The sequence below is a fragment of the Maylandia zebra genome, linkage group LG16, assembly GCF_041146795.1.
Source record: "Maylandia zebra isolate NMK-2024a linkage group LG16, Mzebra_GT3a, whole genome shotgun sequence".
Lineage (NCBI taxonomy): Eukaryota > Metazoa > Chordata > Actinopteri > Cichliformes > Cichlidae > Maylandia > Maylandia zebra.
The window spans coordinates 2283338-2301680 of record NC_135182.1 but is presented as its reverse complement, the minus strand read 5'-3'; the positions used below and the strand labels follow the sequence as shown (position 1 = coordinate 2301680).

The following is an 18343-nucleotide window of genomic DNA, read 5'->3' as shown; positions in this document are numbered from 1 at the left end:
AGGTTTTGTCAACATCTTCCATCTCTTGGCTTGTTTGTGTTATTTGACATGTGTTTGTTGACTGTCTACATTTTTCTCTTTCCAAATTGTTTTCTTCACCACACACCATCTTGGAATCAATTTTGATTCATTGCTTAAAAGAAACCGAAGCTAAGAAGACTGAGAGGATTCTGCACACAGAGATTGAAGAGGATATAAAAATTTATGCTACTAAAAAAGGTACTACATGGATCTTAAACACATCTTATTCTTTAATGCTTGAAACAAGTGGATTGTCACCTAAAGCATGTGGTTCTTCATTTCTGTGTTGTCTCCTAACACTGATGATTGTCTTTGTGTTTTGCTGTCAAATCTTGGCGCCGCCACATGACGCCTCTTCTTCTACACCTCTTAAATCATCTCACAGCTGCAAGTTTTGAGAAGACTGAAGAAGAACAATGGGAAAGGAAAGGAGCTCAGGAGATACAGGAAATGTATTATGTGACAGAACAAGTACCTTTTACAGAAGCTGTCTGGGAGCGTGAACAAGTAGTAGAAGAACATGCTGAAGTCTGGTATGAAGATGTGGCTCCACTGGACAGGGCAGTGGTGGTATTGGTAGAAACAGATGTCTTAAGTACAACAGAAACACAGAGCCAACAAGATAACAGGTCTGAAGTGAGAGGTGAGCTATCTGCTACTGATACTTCAAAGAGGAAGGAAAGCAGCGTGGCTAAACAAAGAATCAGCCCGAAAAAACCCCAAGCTGTAGTTTTAGCCCAGGACTCTGAATCGAAGCTCACAATACTACAAGATAAACCTTCAAAAGAAAAAACAGAGTATTTTGTCAAGGCAGTTGAGTCACCAAGCAAAGAAATTACAGATGAAAGGAAAGACAGTGCATCAGTTAGCCACCAACAAGACAAAAAAGCTATCGCCATACACGAAGCCAGCTTTGAACCTAAAAAGAGAGCGAAGAGCACTGAAACAGAAAGCAAAGAGAGACGCGCGAAAGAAAAATCCGAGGAGCCTACTTCATTCAAAGAGAAGGAAACACTGAAAGATGTCACGGTGGTGACAAAGGCAGATGAAACCAAACCTTCCTCGGTTGTGATCACCACAGAAGCAAGAAAACTGACTGAAAACCTGGAAGCTGAAACAAAGGCTTTAGCTGAAGTCACCTTTAAGGAAGCAGTTGATCGTGACATATCAGTGACTCCACATGAAAAACACAGCAATGAAGTTTCAGAGATGACAAGAGCGCTGAGGGAAGACACAGTTAAAGGTAAAGAAGCAACAATCGTTCCCACTGCAGTGAAAATGGAAGAAAAGAGAAAACAGGAAGCACTTGTCACCCCTGAACGTGAGCAAAGTGCACACAAAGTGTTTGAAAAGAAAACGGAGAAAAAGATGAAATCTGAGGAAATGTTTTATGCAGAAACAGAGATTGTTGCAGTAAAACCCTCAGTAACAGATACTGACGTGACAAAAATGATCAAACAGGGGTTGGAATTTGAATCTGTTTCTGCAAAAACTGAACTCAAATACAAGACGACAAAGGAAACAAAAGAATCTTTATCCGAGGATCCTCTTCAGACAGTTCCTTCAGTGCCATTAAAGCCAGACGAGAAAAGGATTCCTTCAAAAAAGTCTTCCAGAGGTACCAAACGTACCGTTCTTATTGCATTGTTAATCTGTACCTGTGTCATTCGACTCCATGTTTGCAGTCTTTGTTCTGGTGTGTGTTCAGACTGAGTCCATCATCAACCTCAGTTTGTAAACCTCTCTTCATGTCACATGTTCATAGTTGGTCTTTTTCATTCCTCTTAAAATCTTTTTTCCTGCCCTCTGTTATTCTACTAAAATCTACTCGTGCCTTCCTTTGAATAAGAACTGATTCTTTTTTAAAGAAACAGAAGACACGATTCTCACTGCTGCTCCTGATGCTTTGTCGCCTGAAACACAAGTTGCAGCTAAAACAGAAAGAATAGAGAGAGGTAAAGTCGCAGCACATTTCACATCTTTTTACAGCAGCGTCTGTCTTACTTAACTAAAAATGTTTGTGTCTGTATTTTTTACTGTGATCTCTTTGCACCACTACACTTCACGCCATTTAAATTTCTCAATGTCAATGCGAGAAAACATCTTCTACAAAGAAGAGAAGAGGAAGCAACAAACCACAAAGATAATGACGACACTGTAGGCAAGGATATTGTTTCTGTACGGCAAGAGGAGATTTTAAGAACTATACAAGAACCCAACAAAGTGTCAGGGTAATAAAATAAATGTCATGGTAACATTTCTGTCACTAATGGTTTGAAGACAAATTAAGTTATTCTTAAAACTAAGGAAAAGGTGAAAAATACAAGAAAATTGTCAGTTAATAAAAAGTCCATCTCCAGAAAAGATCACATGACCAAGGAGAGAAAACGTTACAGGCTGGAATTAGTGAAACATCTGCAAAATCTCAATAAACTGAAACAACAGAAGATATTTTTTCTATGTTTTCAATGAAAAACAGGACAGAATTAGAGGAATTAAACTTGAAGAAGACCAGTTCAACAAAGAAACACACTGAGAGAAACCTCATGTTTAGGCCTTTAATGGAAGACGAAGTCTAAGAATGAAGTTCAATACATCTTCAAAGAAACCAGATTCTTTGAAAGACCGAGGACAGCAAAGACATCCAGTCTAAACTGAATGTGAAAAGACAATTTTATCACCATTAATACAAAGCAGCAACAAACGGAAAGAAAGGGTTCAATGATCCCTGCAATGGATCTGCAAAACAATTAACTGCAGAGGAGCACGAGTTTTTATTAGAGCCTCTAGTAAAATATATTTTCCCAGATGATACTGTAAAAGTGAGTTTTATATGAAAGGCAAATCTACAGAAGATGAACAGCAGAAATCTGGTGAAAATGATAAATCAAAGGTAATAATAGGAGAAATTCAGTCAAAGTGAAGAAGACACTGAAAGCAAAGCCGGTGTTGTCTTAGCAATCACATGTAGCAGATGACAGGCCTGAAAAATATGTGAAAATGGAATCACTCAAAGAAAAAGTCATTGCAAACAAGTATGTCAGCTAAAAAAGACGTGAAGAAGATGTAAGCAGAATGTAAGCAGGAAGTCCCGCTTGCTAGACGCATGTCTCCTCATGAACTTCAAGCCATCACCAGAAAGAAGGGAGAAGCTCGAATGATTCACTCCATTACAGACAAATGGATTTGACACTGGAAATAGAAGAGAGAAAAGAAACTCTTCCTTCAGGAAATTTCCAGAGGTATCGAGGCAAAAAGAAACACTCTTGATATGAGAGCCAGTCATTGTTTTGATTCTTAAAAGACTTTGAACTCATAACTCCTCGTCTTCATCATATTAGCCATTTCATCTGGGCACAAACTGCTCGTCATGCTGTTTGCTTTCTTATCACTACAGTTAAATCACAAAAGGTTTCTACTGAATGCTGTTTCTGTTACTTCTAGTTCTGTATTTGAAGTGAATATTTCTTTATCAATAGTTTTGGACGGTGAGGTCAAATGTCCAGCTGTCATATGGAGTTGAAACTCAGTCATCCAGCTTTCTATGCAGTGTCACGTGGTTTTAGTCTTTAAATGGTCTCATGCTTCCCACATCTGTCTTTGTGAGGCGCTAATTGTCTTGTGATTTCATTTTCAAGTACTTGTAAAGGAGAAGGAGTTGGTGCCAGAAATCAAAGAATCACTGGTAAAGCCAGCTGCTCCACAAAAAGGTACCCAGCCACTTCTTTAAAGCTCTTTCTGTGTTTCTGTGGAGGGTTTATTAAGGCATTCAGAAAAGAATGCCACTCTTATGCAGATATAAATCTTTGACTGTGTCTTGAAACAAAATAGACAAAAACAAGGTGTTTATAGAAAAAATGCAACATGAACTTCTGGTTCTCTTTGTGTAGGATGATGTAGATTAGATAGAGCACTGTTGCTGAAATTCCTGTATACTTTTTACTTTAAGTGAGCAAACCACAAGCTGCTGTTAAAGATCAAGAAGCTGCCAAAAAGCCTGAAGTCACTGATAATGCCAAGTTGAAAAAGACAATTACTCCACCAGAAGAAAAGCCAGGTATTCAGACAGTGATTCCAGCTTTGAGAAATATTACGTGCTTTGGTGATTATACATCAATTCTTTCTTTTTTATACTTAAAGTGGTCGTGACAAAGCCCGTTATGGCGGCTGAAGAACCAACTAAGATGATTGCAGAGGAGGAAAAACCACTAACAAAAAAGATATCACCTGGAACAGGTAGAGGACTGAGATGGAAATGTTCTCTTTGTTTAAGGTCTTTAGTCTGTTCCAGTTTCTTTTTTTAAACTTCTTGTTTGATAACAGCAATTTTATTTATACTCCACTGTGTATGTGTACTGGTGTTGCTATGAGTCTTTCTTATGTTGGAGGATAGGACCCTTAGCCAAAGTAAAGCCTCTCTGTCTGTTGTTGCAGTGTTTGTGTCTGTTGGTGATTGAATTCAACATAAGCTACTGTGTCCTTGTACTCAGCCTAACTTCATTTCATTCTTTGTGTTTATTTACGGTGTTATTTCTTTTCTGTTGCTCTTCATCTAAATGATAGCACAGTGAATTCTTTGCTCTCCACGTGAGTCACATCTGTGTTTGTGTCTCCTCCACATTAAGTTACAACTTTTTGAACTATGTTTTTATATTAGATGAATCCAAGGGGCCAGTCCAAGCACCAGGAGGAGTCAAGAAAGGTGGGAGTACACTCAGTATAGAGCTACTAGCATGTATGGAGTAAACATGTCTCAAAAGGGTTACAAATGGTGTGATCCACAAGCTTACACTTAAATGTATAAATGTGTACAATTATTTGTGTGTAACTCTTTAGGACTCACAAGCGTGTGCTTCAGTCCACACACGTACAAAACAATTTGAACACACATCAAAAACACAAATTCAAATACACAAGCCTGGATAAATGTAATGATCTGCATGCAGTTTATTAAGTTCAGCTTCATAAATTGGATACGTTTGTCTTTCATAAAGCTCCCACTCGTACAAAACCTTAAGTAGGAGTGCACGAATCACCTGATATGCACAGATCACGCCGCATGCCTATGTGGGCTGCCAGCTTCACATGGATCCACAAACACAAGCGCTGTCAACGTGCTGGTGTAAAACAGGGACATCCTCTATAGTCCTTTTTGTTCTTTTTTTCAAATGGAGTGGTCATTGTTCTTCTAAATAAACAGAACAACTTGTCACCCCTCTGCTAGCAAACATAGATTACAGATAACACAGCGTAGCCTGTAAATATTAATAGTTTAAATAAGCTGCTGCTACATGCTGGACAATCTGCTGGGAAGACTCATTCAGTGCTCAGCTGCAGATGGGGGGACATCATGGTTGTACATCACTGTGGATCATTCTCTGGAGTGAGTATGTGCTAAATAATCTCTGTATATTTTAAATAATCATATAATCCAGGTAATGTGGAATAACACTTTCATGTTAATCCTACCATTCTCTAATAACAGTAGGTTAACATTAATGTTAGCTTAATGACTAATTCTTAACTTTTCAGGATGTAGCAGCAGCTTATTTAAGTGATATATTACCTTTTATAGGTTACTGCGTTGTGTCTGTAATTAGTGATGAGTTGTTCTGTTTATTTAGAAAAGAAACACCCACTTCAAGTAATACAGAGGAAACCCAGACGTCCCAGTTTTGCACTGGGACGTCTGAACGATCTGTGAGAAGCTGGCAGCCTGAAATTTATCTCAAAACCTCACGTGGGCATGCAACATGATCTTTGCGTATCAGGCGATTCATGCACTCAAATTTAAGGTTTGGTAAGTGCGCAAGTGAGAGGATATGTCTAGTTTTAGATGTTTGTGTGCACAGAGAGCTTTTGAAAGAGAAAATGATCCAATTTGTGAAGCAAAACGTAATCACAACGTAAATGATCAGTATTTATTCAGGTTTGGGTGCAGGCATTTGTAAAATAGTTGGAGGTGTGGTCAAATTGCTTTGTATTTGTGGATTGAAGCATGCTCGCATGAGGTCTCAAAAGTTAGCATTTGTAGCCTTTTTTGAAACCTGTCTCCAAATGCACGTATATAACCATGCATGTATACCTCCTATATCTGTAACTTTTCAGTCATCAGTCCAACACTGTTTTTTTTAATTAAGCTGATCACTAATTTGCAAATTTCCTATTAGCTCTACTAAATGCAACATTAAACTTTCTGTCCTTTGTTGGAGAAACTGGAAATGTCCCTGTCATCTTTTGTTTGTTGTTCTTAAATCATTCAAAGTTATCTTCCTAAAATCCCTGATTACATTTTTATCCCTTGTATATTAATATTTATTTATTTATTTATACTCTTTTTCACGAGTTGCTATTTTCTTTGTTTGTACAAATTGTGATATGAGTTTAGTTTACTGACACTAAACTGTATTATACATACAGCCGATGTTTAACCAAGTAATATGAAACGTTTGATGCCTCAGAAACAGTTCTACACAAAAAAGGTCAAAAGGTCAAATTGGAAGAGGATGTGACGTTTGAGATCCCCACGTTGAGAAAGACAACCAGGGTCATGAGAGAGGTGGAAGAAGAACAAGAGATTATCATATTGAAGAAGATCCCATCAGTTCCACAAAAAGAGCCTGAACAAGAGGAATTACCTCTGGTCACCAAGACCACAGTTGTTAATGTTGAGGAGATGGTACATAAAGAAGAAGCTGCTGAGATTATGTTTGTCACCACGAGATATGAGGAGGAGAAGAAGCTAAAAGAGAAAGCAGATGTGGTGAAAAAGCCAAAAGTTATTCAACCTAAAGAAGCAAAGGAACAAAAAGAGACTCCTAAAGATGCGTGGACCCGGCAGAAGCCTGGCCCAAAAGATGAGAAACCCAAAGATACCATTTCTCTGAAGAAAACTCCCAAGACACCTAAGGAGGAGGAAAGTGCCCCACCCAGTACAGCCCTAAAGAAAGTTAAAAAATTGCCTTTGGATGAAGTGGAACCAGAAGTAGTCAAACTGAAACCCTTCGAGAAGCCTCTTAAACCAGCAGAGGATCCAGAGAAAGACAAGAAGGAGAGGCCAGAGAAGGACACGTCACCTTTTCAGAAGGGGGAAAGGCTTCCCAGACAGGTGGAAACCACAGAACCTCCAAAGCAATCTGAGAAAGAACCTGTTGAAGTAAAAGAGCCACCAGCCAAGGTGCCAAAACCAGGAGACCAAAAGAAATCTCCAGAGAAGGAGCCTGAAGAGGACAAAAGGCCAAAAAAGGTGAAGAAGATTCCAACAGTGGAACCAGAGATAGAAACAGTCAAGTTGAAGCCCTTTGACAGGCTGGCCAAACAGGCTACAGAGCCTGAGAAGAAACCCGCAGAGGAGAAAGAAAGGAGGCCAACTGATGATCTGCCAAAACGTCACACAAGTCCAGCTGAGACCCCTGAAGAACGGAAACAACAGGCTAAACCAAAGAAACCTGAGATCCCAGAAGCTCCAGAGAAGAAGCCGGTGAAACCGGAGAAGGTAGATGTAGCTCCGTTGGAAAAGACCATACTTCCTGTTCCAGCCCCCGCTGAGAAACCTGAAAAGGTTCTCGAGGAGAAAAAACCTCTGCAAGTGAAGAAAAAAGTGTTATCAAAGGAAAAAGAGGAAGTATCTCTAAAACCTGTAGAGCAGCTCAAGAAGGTAGAGCTCAAAAAGACTCCCTCCCCGAAAGTTGAGAAACTTAAAGAAGCAGAGACAGTTGCAGCTGAGAGAAGGCCAAGTCTTGACAAACTCAAAAAGCTTCCTAAAACTGTTTCACCCAAAGAATCTATTGAGGATGTGATTCTAAAAAAAGTCCCAAAGAAGCCTTTGCAAGAGGAAGCCAAGGTTAAGGAACCGGCAAAGCCTGATGAAGGAAAGCTTCCCTTGGTAAAGGAAGTCTCTCCTGGAGCCGTGGAGATGAAGAAGGTTGCCACTCAGGCAGAGGAGGAAGTATTTGAAGAGGAGTTTGAAGCTGAGAATGAGGCTGTGCCAGAGGGAGAGGAGGCATGGGGCTGGGAGCTGGTTCCAGAGGAGAGTTACGAGCTAGAGGACTGGGAAGGTGAAGCAGAGGAAGGTGCTGTGAAGGTTCCAGGGGTGGCCAGGAGAGGTGAGATGGTGGCATCTTCGGTGACAACCAAAAAAGAAAAAACCCTGCCTCCCTGCCATCAATAATATCCACTCATCTTCGCTTCCATAACCTCATTTTCCCTCCATCGTATTTTAAGTGTGATGCGATTTCTTCATCTTTTCCTTAGACTTGTGTAATCATTCCGTGTCCGACTGCCGGTCACGTTTACCGCTTTGTTTCATTTTTGTTATGTCGTTTATGTTTCTGCTATTTGACCATTCTCCATTATGTATTGTCCCCACTCATTGCATTCGTCTTTGTTCTTCCATTTATTTTAATTTTAATGTATCGTCTTCCTCATCGTGTTTTTGTCGACCCCCATGTGAGTGTCAATACTTCATAAACTTACCATCAGAACCATTTCATAATCCCCAGTCCATTCACTACACTGGATTTCCTTACCCTGGCATGTTTAGCATGATAAGTATGTATGATTAGCCTGTGAGCATAAAATAATTTATATTCTTCCTGAACAGAGGGACAACCAACAGAGGAAGCAGGAAGAGGTAGAGGTAGAGGGCTGAAACGTAAGTTTTACCTTGATAAAACAATGGTGTTCCAGCAAAACCAATGTTACCGTTTATCCAGAAAGGATTCACAGCGCTTCATTTGTTCACAATTTGTCACATGACAGCATTATTCAAAAATGGATTAAATTCATTGTTCACTTAAAAATCTGAACCCAGTACACTTTAATGACAAAGCCCAGATGTCCCAGCTTTACACTGGGACATTGAAACACTGCTGGCAGCCTGCAATTTGTCTCAAAACCTCACGTGGACATGCAAGGTAATCTGTGTGCATCAAGCTATTCATGCACTCAAAGTTAAGGTTTGGTAAGTGAGCACGTGAGACGTTATGTGTCGTTTTAGACATCTGTATGCACAGCAAACTTTTTGAAAGAGAAATTGATTCAATTCGTGAAGCTAAACTTAATGAGTTGTGCATAAATAATCGGTATTTAGCCCTGCTAAATGCACTGTTACATTTTCAGTGTTTTCTTTGAGAAGAATGTCTTTGTGCTCTTGTTTTGCCTTTGTCAAAATAAATTAAATTAATTTGTTACCTTAAAATTTGACACATAGTACCCAATAGTGACAAAGTAAAAAAGGTTGCTTTGAATTATTCCCATTTGATTCAGATTGAAAAACAAAAACATGTACATAAGTATTCAGAGCCTTTGCCATGGCACTCAGACTTGAGCTTAGGTGCATCCTGACCACCTCCCAGATGTTTCTTACCACTTCCAGAAGAACAACTGGGCCTGCATGGTAGATGGTAGCACATGACAGCCCACCTGGAGTTTGCTAAAAGCCACCTGAAGTGCTGTCAGACCACGAGAAACAAAATTCTCTGGTCTGGTGAACCAGACTTTAAACTATTTGGCCTGAATGCCAAGTGTCATGTCTAGAGGAAGCTAGGTATCCCTCATCACCTGGCCAATGCCATCACTACAGTAAAGCATGGTGGTGGTAGCATCATGCTGGGGGATGTTTTTCAGCAGCAGGAGCCTAGTCAGGAAAGACAGTACAGAGACATCCTTGATGACAGTTTGCTGCAGAGCGCTCCGGACCTCTGCAGCAAAGGTTCATGTTCCAACAGGACAACACACCTGGAGAGATCTGAAAATGGCTGTGAACCACCCAAGTAACCTGAAGAATGGGAGAAACTGCCCAAAAATCGGTGTACCAAGCTTGTAGCATCATACTCAAAAAACCTTGAGCCTGTATTTGCTGTTAAAGGTGCTTCAACAAAGTACTGAGCATAAATACTTTGATGTAAATTGTTGGGGGCTTTTAAGAAACTTGAGAAAAGTTTCTAGCTTTTGTCAGTTTGCCAGTTTTGTGGGTTATTCTGTGTCAAACCTTGAGGTGAAAAAAAAATGGATCCATTTTGCTGTAACATCACAAAATGTGGGACAAGTAAAGCGCTGTGAATACTTTACTGATGCAGATACAGATATGATGACGTGAGCATGCCATTCTATTTTCAAATGAAATGTGAATTGATGGTCTTCAATTTGTTTATTCAGCTAAGCAGACCCCATCTCCTGGAGAGGGCAGGGGTCGGGGGCTGAGGCCTGGTGGGAAAGGACCACCACCACCAGAGGAACCTTTTGCAGGGTTCAAGCTCAAAGCTGTCCCGCTGAAGTTTATCAAAAAGCTTCAGAACATTGTTCTGCAGGAAGCCGAGTCTATCGGCTCATCTGCTGTCTTTGAATGTGAGGTCTCACCTTCCACTGCTGTTACTTCTTGGATGAAAGATGATAGCAATCTCCGTGAGAGCCCCAAGCACAAGTTCACTTCGGATGGCAAAGATCGCAAATTGAACATCATTGATGTCCAGCTGTCTGACACTGGGGAATATACGTGCGTGGCCAAGAACGCTGGCAAAGAGATATCTTGCACCGCCAAGCTTATCGTTGAAGGTATAATAATGTTTTGGCAGTCCTGAGATGCACAAAATGTAACCATTGGAATCCCCTCAAATAATGTGTGATGTCTCTGCTATTTTGTCATGTTAAAGAGCTACCTGTGAAATGGATCAAAGAACTGGGAGAGGAGACATCAGCAATCAAGGGTCAGCCTCTGTATATGACCTGCGAGCTGAACAAAGAGAGGGATGTGATATGGAAGAAGAATGGTGAGGTCCTCAAGAAAAAGGAGGGCAAGATTCAGATCAATATCATTGGTATGCAGCACGCGGTGACCATCCAGAACTCCACGGAGGAGGACGCCGGTGTTTTCTCATGTGAAGTGGCTGGACAGGAAGACGTTAAGACTACAACAAACGTCAAAGTGATTGGTAAGCAGAATGAGACGTGCTGCACGCTCCTACATGTCTCAGTACACATTTTTATCAAATTTTGTGGCTTGTTTGTAGTTTGCCTAAACAAACATAAATATCATAACATTATTATGCATCTTTATATCCTATTGAAAAAGATTGCCGCAAAGTGTCCTGCAGCTAAATGTGATTTATTTCCACAGCTTGGACATTAAATAGAGATCCTTGGAATTTTCAAACTGAGTATCGCTTAAAATTTTAACCACGTTAAGACTGAGCTGATTTTGTCATGCAATGTTTTATTTGTGCAAATTCTGAAACATATGATTGTCATTGACTCTCAAAATTCAACAGAAATTGTCAAAGACTGGATAGTGAAACCACTGAGAGATCAGCATGTAAAACCAAAGGCTGCTGCAACATTTAAATGCGAGCTTTTCAAGGAAACTCCCAACTGGAAGTGGCTCAAAGGAGAGAATGAAGTCCAGCCATCTGACAAGATTGAGATCAAGAAGGAAGGAAAGGAGCTGACGCTCGTCATTAAGAACTGCCAGCCTGATGACGTAGCAGAATATGCGCTGGAGGTGGAAGGACGCATCTACACTGCCAAGCTAACACTTGGAGGTTCATCCATTTACTTACTTATATCCATAGTAACTGTAATCATTTAAATCATTGCAATAGTTTTCTGTTGCTGATGCACAAGATTTAATATTGAGTACTAATTTCTAATAATGTGTTCACAGAGCGGGAGGCTGAGATCCTAAAGCCTTTGGTCAGCGTCGAGGTGGTTGAGAAGGAAGATGCCATGTTTGAGACTGAGATTTCTGAGGACGACATTCCTGGGGAATGGAAGCTCAAAGGAGAGGTTTTGACCAGATCCCCGGTGAGGCACAAAGGGCTTGTCTTATATTGCTGCACATGTAGTCTTTAATTTGTATGTTCACTCTTTATTCGCGAGTATATTGTAATGTTTTCACTAGACATGCGACATCCAAATGGAGGGTACAGTGCGTAGACTCAAGCTAAAAAACTGCCAGCTGGACCAGGCGGGAGAAGTGACCTACACGGCTCTGAACGCCATAACCAGCGCCATGCTTAATGTCAAAGGTAAGGGGAACTCCTGTAACCAAGAACTGCAAATTCTGTGTGCTGTAAAAGTGTCCTGTAAAAATAAAGGTGTGAGGTCTTAACCGAGGCGTCCTGTGAGAGTGGACCTTACACCTTTACTGAAAAGGATCGACAACTCAACTTGATCATTTGTGCCACTATATCAGTCTGGTGTGGGATCTTAGCTATTTTCACTGGTTGAATTGGTGTGCTGTATCTGTTGTTGTTGTAAAGTCTTGTACTGGAAAATATAAAGTATAAATGTGTCAGATTTTGTCTCCCTCTAAAGTTTATTTGTATCTTTTATGGTTAAATGTTCTATGTTAAATCTGTGGACATGGACAGTTTATTAGTTAGCACATGTTAGTGAATGTGTTACGGGACTCAATTTGAAAGGGACTTGGTTTTAACAACAGCAGTGGAGTTCTGCAACAAATCATTGATTTTCCCTGGCAAACATCTGCTGGAGTGCAGACTTTAAGAAGTGGACAGAAGACACCTCTTATTTGCCTTCTCTGGGAACTATGTTCAGAAGATGTTTTTTCTACCCTGTGGCAAAACTTGAATGTGAATATTTTGAATTCTTGTTACTAACAACATGGTGTTCCTTAATAATAACTTCAATATAGGAGGTCCTTCAACACCTTGTGAGAAAGAGGACTGATGTAGTTCAAGATGGGAAGAACACTGTGAGCTGGCAACAGCACCTTTGTTGTCTTACTGACCATTTTAAGCACTTTGGAGTGATCTTCAGTTTAGTCAATAGCAAGAAGTAACTTAGTGTTTTAATAGTCCCTGATACTACGTGCTTCCTGATTCGGGGTAATTATACAGCTAGAGGGACATTTAAAGAGATACAGAAGGTACAGCGACCTCAGGCTGTAGACTCCAGTCCTGTTGTTGTGTTCTGTTGTTGACATATTGTGCCTATGTCACTTTTTATCTCAGAAGTCGAAATGGACTTTGTTGTCCCGCTGAAGGATGTTTCTGTGCCAGAAAAGAAACAAGCTAAGTTTGAATGCACCATCACAAAAGATGTTTTTAAAGTCATGTGGTATAAAGGGGCTGACATCATCACCCAAGACCAAAAATATGACATCATCGACGACGGAAAGAAGCACATGCTGATTATAAACTGCTGTGAGTTTGATGACGAGGACGAATACATGATTGAAGTTTTAGGCAAAACCTCAAAAGCTAGACTCACAGTGGAGGGTAAGTAATGGTCCACGTTTACTGGAAAAAAGGCCAGAACACGATTGTTTTCACTGCATTCATTGTCTTGGTTACCCCACCATCATATGAGCTAACTCATATGACCCTGTTTTATTAATGTAATTGTAGGTATCAGGCTGAAATTTATCTCACCAATAAAGGATCAAACTGTAAAGGAAGGCAAAACAGCTCGCTTTGAGCTGGAGCTTTCTCACGAGAACATCCCCATCACCTGGTACAAGAACGACAACAAAATTCATCCGAGCAGAACTGTTGTCATTCACGTGGATGGAAAGAAGCATGCACTAGAAATGAGAGAAGTGACTCTAGATGATATCTGCCAAATTAAGGCTGAGGCCAAAGGAATTCTTTCCATGGCCAACCTGACAGTTATAGGTAATCCAAGAATAACGACCTGTCCTTTCTGTCCTTATTGTCAAGTGTGTCGTCCTTCCCACAGCTTTGTGTACACTTTGTCCATTGTTGTGTCTGTCTGGGTCTACAAAAGTACTGTATCCTTGTCTCTGTGATATATACGAAATCATTTTTTGTGGTTTTCATTTGTGTTTCTCGTGTGTCTTCACTGTCGTGTTTTGTGCACTGTATATTTGTGGTGTATTGTGGAATTACCCAAAAATATTCCCATTCTAGAGGGAGATCCGTACTTCACAGTTAAGCTGCAGGACTATACTGCAGTGGAGAAAGATGAGGTGGTTCTAGATTGCGAGCTCAGCAAAGATGTCGATGTCATGTGGTACCACAATGAGGCCGAGATCAAAGCTTCTAAGACGGTGAACATTAAAGCTGAAGGCAAACGCAGAGTCCTCATAATCAAGAGAGTTGGGGACAAAGACAAAGGACAGTACCTATGTGACTGTGGAACAGACAAGACGACAGCGACTCTTCACATTGAAGGTAAAGACCCAGAAATCTCTTGATTTTGATATTCGGTCATTTTGAGGCAGCTTCCTTCCCTTCTTGATACTCGTCTTCACTTGCACAGCCCGTGCATCGCGTCCTATCGCTCACTCTTTTTTGCAATTTTTTACTTGAAGCACTTCACTTTCCAATCAGCGTTTACTGGTTTTTTTTCCGTCTCTCTCCATTAACAGCAGAAACTGGAAGACTAAAAACTAAAAGATTTAAAGTTTCCAAGAAGCTAAACTGTATTCGAATCTATGTGTCAGTCCTGTGGTGTCGTTGTCATGTCGCTGACTTCTGGTTATGAGATTTCCTTTTCAAAACACATCACTTATTGTCTTTTGAAGCACTTTGTCACTTTAGTAATCACACAGTTTCAAACTGGATCAAATCATCACAACATTTTATTACCGGGACCACGAGGCACTGGTTTCTGTATGTGTGTCTGTCTGATGTTGACTTGTTTTTGTGTGTACATTGTGTGTACATGTTTGTATATGTTTATATGTTTATGATTTCTTTGTCCCCTCTTCAAAACGTCAGCTCGTCATATAAAGGTGGTTCGGCCGATGTATGGCGCTGAGGTGTTTGACGGAGAGACAGCTCGATTTGAGGTTGAGCTCAGTGAAGACGATGTCCATGGCCAGTGGAAACTGAATGGGGAACTCCTCAGTCCATCCACTGTATGTCACTGCATCTCAGCAGATATTCATTTATCTGTGGTTTCATTCTTTTACTTAAATCTAGATGTCGATACACTAGTAGAGATAAACCGTAGTTGTGTCCTCATCACGTTTCTTTCACTCTCACAATTTTGCTGAAAACGTTTGTTGGCCATCTGCAGGATGTTGAAATCGTGGAGGACGGTGCCAAACATACTCTGGTCTTGTACAACTGCAGAGTACCTCAGACCGGCGAGGTCATGTTCACTGCTGCTAATGCCAAATGTTCTGCTAACCTGAAAGTGAAGGGTGAGCTTTCCACCTTCCTTTTTTTGAGTCAGCGTGGAAAGTCTCTGCCCACTCAGATATTTTGATTTTTTTATTAACTATCTGTCTGAATCAACAGAGGTCCCAGTGTCATTCATTACACCTCTGGCTGATGTACATGTGTATGAAAAGGATGAAGCGAAATTTGAACTAGAAATTTCCCGGGAGCCCAAAAGCTTCCGTTGGCTGAAGGGATCTCAAGAGTTGTCAACAGATGACAAGTTTGAACTCCACGTGGAAGGAAAGAGACACAGTCTTTTTGTAAAATCTGCCAGATATGAAGATGAAGGTAAATACATGTTCGAGGCTGAAGATAAGAGGACATCCGGAAAGTTGATTATCAAAGGTAAACAAAGTTGGATCTCTTTAGTGTTTTTAGGAGAAGATTTGTTTGGGTACGTGGCTGAATTCTTCTTTTGCGTGCTCGCTAAACTTTGTATGCCAAAAGCCTTTTAACGACAAACGCCACATTTCTTGTCAGGTATTCGCCTTGCATTTATCAAGCCAATAAGAGATGTGACCGTAAAGGAACGTGAAACTGCAGAGTTCAGCGTTGAACTCTCTCATGAAAAAATCCCAGTCGTCTGGTACAAAAATGACGTCCGTTTGCACCCCAGCAAAGTGGTGCACATGTCCGAGGAAGGAAAAGTGCACACGCTGGCCTTCAAGGAGGTCACAATTGATGACACGTCTATGATCAAAGTGGAGGCGATGGCCAAGACTTCAGAGGCCATGCTCACCGTTCTCGGTTAGTATCGTCCCGCAGAGGGATGCATCCAGATTTCTATAAAGAATGTACTGAGTGCAGGACTCGTGTACTTGTTGCCATGAAAAAACTGCATCTTCCCCTTACTGTATTAAAATGGAATTAACGTGTGACATTTTTGGATGAATGTATACGCTGCACTTGCCATGACTTTAGCCAGTGAATGTTTTCAGCTGATATAATCCTGGTGTCTGCCCACAGAGGGCGACCTGTACTTCACAGTGAAGCTCCAGAATTACACCGCTGTTGAGAAAGATGAGGTGATTTTGTCCTGCGAGTTGAGTAAGGCCGCTGCTGAGGTCAAATGGTTCAAAGATGGCGAAGAAATCTTTCCCTCCAAGAACATTTCCTTCAAATCTGATGGCAAGAAACATATGCTGGTCATCAAGAAGGCAGCAAAGAGCAACATGGGCGCTTACAGCTGCGACTGTGGAACTGACAAAACTACCGCTGACCTTAACATCGAAGGTAATACCTGTGGTGATCCAGCCCCTCAGACTCCACCGGGACTGCAGAGACAGGCCCCGCCCACCAGCATTCACCAAACCCCGCCTCCTGTTATCTCCATTTGTCCTGCACTACTGCAGCTTCCACTTTATTTCTAAATGCTTGTAAAAGTTATCATTATAATACTTGAGAATAATTCAACCTTGCACATCTTACAGTGCATGGTATTATGGATCTGTAGATGTGTAGATGTGGATATACTTTGAAATGTTTTATGGGGTTAATTATTCTCAAGCGTTCCTCAACTTCTGTTTTTACACAAATTGTAAGCTTGTCTTCTGATTTTAACTCTCCCGTCTTGTCCTATGTTTAGTTCATCTGTTACACTGTATCTGACAATGTGAAACTCTTTTCACAGATGTCGTCTAATACGTTTCCGTTCGCTTCCCTTCACTTGTAAGTCTCGCTAACATATTTTAACAAACTTTACAGAACGTGACATCAAGGTCGTCCGCCCACTGTACAGCGTGGAAGTTACAGAGACCGAGACGGCGAAGTTTGAGACAGAGATTTCTGAGGAGGACCTTCATGCCACCTGGAAACTGAAGGGCGAGACACTTCATCCGTCTGCTGTAAGATTTTACACCTATAAAATATAATTTCAACACATTTGTTGGAAATTCCATGAAAATGTTTTGAACTGGCACATTCATCTCTTGTTGGTTTGCACATTGTTTGTTCTCAGAATGTGGAGATCAAGGAGGAAGGAACCCGGCACTTATTGATCCTCTATAACTGCAAAATGGACATGGCTGGAAGTGTTGACTTTGCAGCAGCGAATGCCAAATCCTCAGCTCAGCTCAGGGTCAAAGGTGACTGAAACAAGTCTGAAGTCAATCACAGCGATTTTTGAAATGTCTGTGATAACATCTGCTAGTATGAAACTAAGGCTACGTTCACACTGCAGGTCTTGATGCTCAATTCCGATTTTTTTGTCTGCTCGTTCACACTACAAATAAAATGCGACAGCAAACGCGCTCTAGTGTGAACGCTCAAATCGGCCTGCATGCGCAAAAGAAGATGTCAGACGCGCTCTGTTTAGACCCAGACCAAACTATTGTTTGACTGATGGCCCTTAATATAAAGACTTCAGACTTTACGTTTCCCAATTTTTGCTTTAAGTTATTTTGTTATTTGTTATTTACATAATAATGTAATAATGATCCTTATTGCTGTTTTAGAGGATAGCAGCAGATTTCTGTCAGAATCTGCAGATTATACAGGACAAATAAAATGTTCACGTTGTCTTCCCAACAGTTTCACTGACATCTACACTGGATGGTCAGGAAGTGTTCGCGATGTCTTCTGCGGCGCTGATAATTGGCGTCTGTCTTGTGTCAGTGACGTAAAAGGCGGATTTAATGCGACCTGACCATCAAACAGCAGTCGCTTTCTAAAACATAGGATATGTATCAGATTCAGGACCACATACGAAAGTGACCCAGATCGGATTTGAAAATATCGGATTTGTGCCGTTCACACTGTCACACCATGATCAGATAGATGGTCGCATAGGGTCAGAAAAGTCGGATTTGATGCGCGTTCGCCTGCAGTGTGAACGTAGCCTAAAATTTCCTGAAATTCCTCCTCTTGATTTGAGTTATCAACCCATCCCGTGATCCTCTTCAGTAATAGAATTAACACAAGGAGCACTATTTGATCAGATGATAATTTGTTGTTTTTAATAATTCAATAAATAATTAAAAGTTAGTGATGCAGTTGTTTTAATAATATTTCCCTTCACATGATTCATTTTGATTGATCTTGTTCCAACTTGTCTCTGAACTAGAATTTAATTCAGTGCAATATTTAAATAACTCAGCGACTGATTGAAAGCTCCTATAATGGCGCAGGCTTACAAGTTTCTAGAATTAAAAACTATTTCATATTTTGCTTCTCTC

The 18343-nt window shown here is 40.7% G+C and overlaps 2 protein-coding genes across 9 annotated transcripts in view; both read left to right on the top strand.

Annotated features, from left to right (window-relative positions):
* ttn.2 (titin, tandem duplicate 2) overlaps positions 1–18343 on the top strand; it is a 219318-nt gene that overhangs the window by 87089 nt on the left and 113886 nt on the right. For 3 of the 8 annotated variants that reach the window (XM_076874631.1, XM_076874629.1, XM_076874628.1), the window contains 20 exons: positions 3660–3731; positions 3971–4078; positions 4162–4257; positions 4679–4723; positions 8624–8674; positions 10180–10575; positions 10674–10952; positions 11289–11558; positions 11681–11820; positions 11918–12044; positions 12993–13259; positions 13389–13655; positions 13911–14174; positions 14724–14863; positions 15025–15151; positions 15249–15515; positions 15651–15917; positions 16137–16403; positions 16875–17014; positions 17128–17254. In XM_076874631.1, coding sequence (XP_076730746.1) covers positions 3660–3731; positions 3971–4078; positions 4162–4257; positions 4679–4723; positions 8624–8674; positions 10180–10575; positions 10674–10952; positions 11289–11558; positions 11681–11820; positions 11918–12044; positions 12993–13259; positions 13389–13655; positions 13911–14174; positions 14724–14863; positions 15025–15151; positions 15249–15515; positions 15651–15917; positions 16137–16403; positions 16875–17014; positions 17128–17254 — 3717 coding nt within the window. Of the gene's footprint in view, positions 1–141; positions 220–406; positions 1640–1889; positions 1977–3659; positions 3732–3970; positions 4079–4161; positions 4258–4678; positions 4724–8623; positions 8675–10179; positions 10576–10673; positions 10953–11288; positions 11559–11680; positions 11821–11917; positions 12045–12992; positions 13260–13388; positions 13656–13910; positions 14175–14723; positions 14864–15024; positions 15152–15248; positions 15516–15650; positions 15918–16136; positions 16404–16874; positions 17015–17127; positions 17255–18343 lie in introns of all 8 variants that reach the window. The other 5 variants (XM_076874633.1, XM_076874630.1, XM_076874626.1 and 2 more) reach the window with 4 other exon arrangements.
* Positions 4730–8615, top strand: LOC111501206 (uncharacterized). Its single transcript, XM_023154288.3, has one exon. It carries the CDS (start codon positions 6572–6574, stop codon positions 8189–8191), a length of 1620 nt encoding a protein of 539 aa, XP_023010056.2. The 5' UTR covers positions 4730–6571; the 3' UTR covers positions 8192–8615.

What these genes read in the sequence shown, in the direction of transcription:
- LOC111501206 (XM_023154288.3), top strand. Translation starts at nt 6,572, where the DNA reads ATGAGAGAGGTGGAAGAAGAACAAGAGATTATCATATTGAAGAAGATC.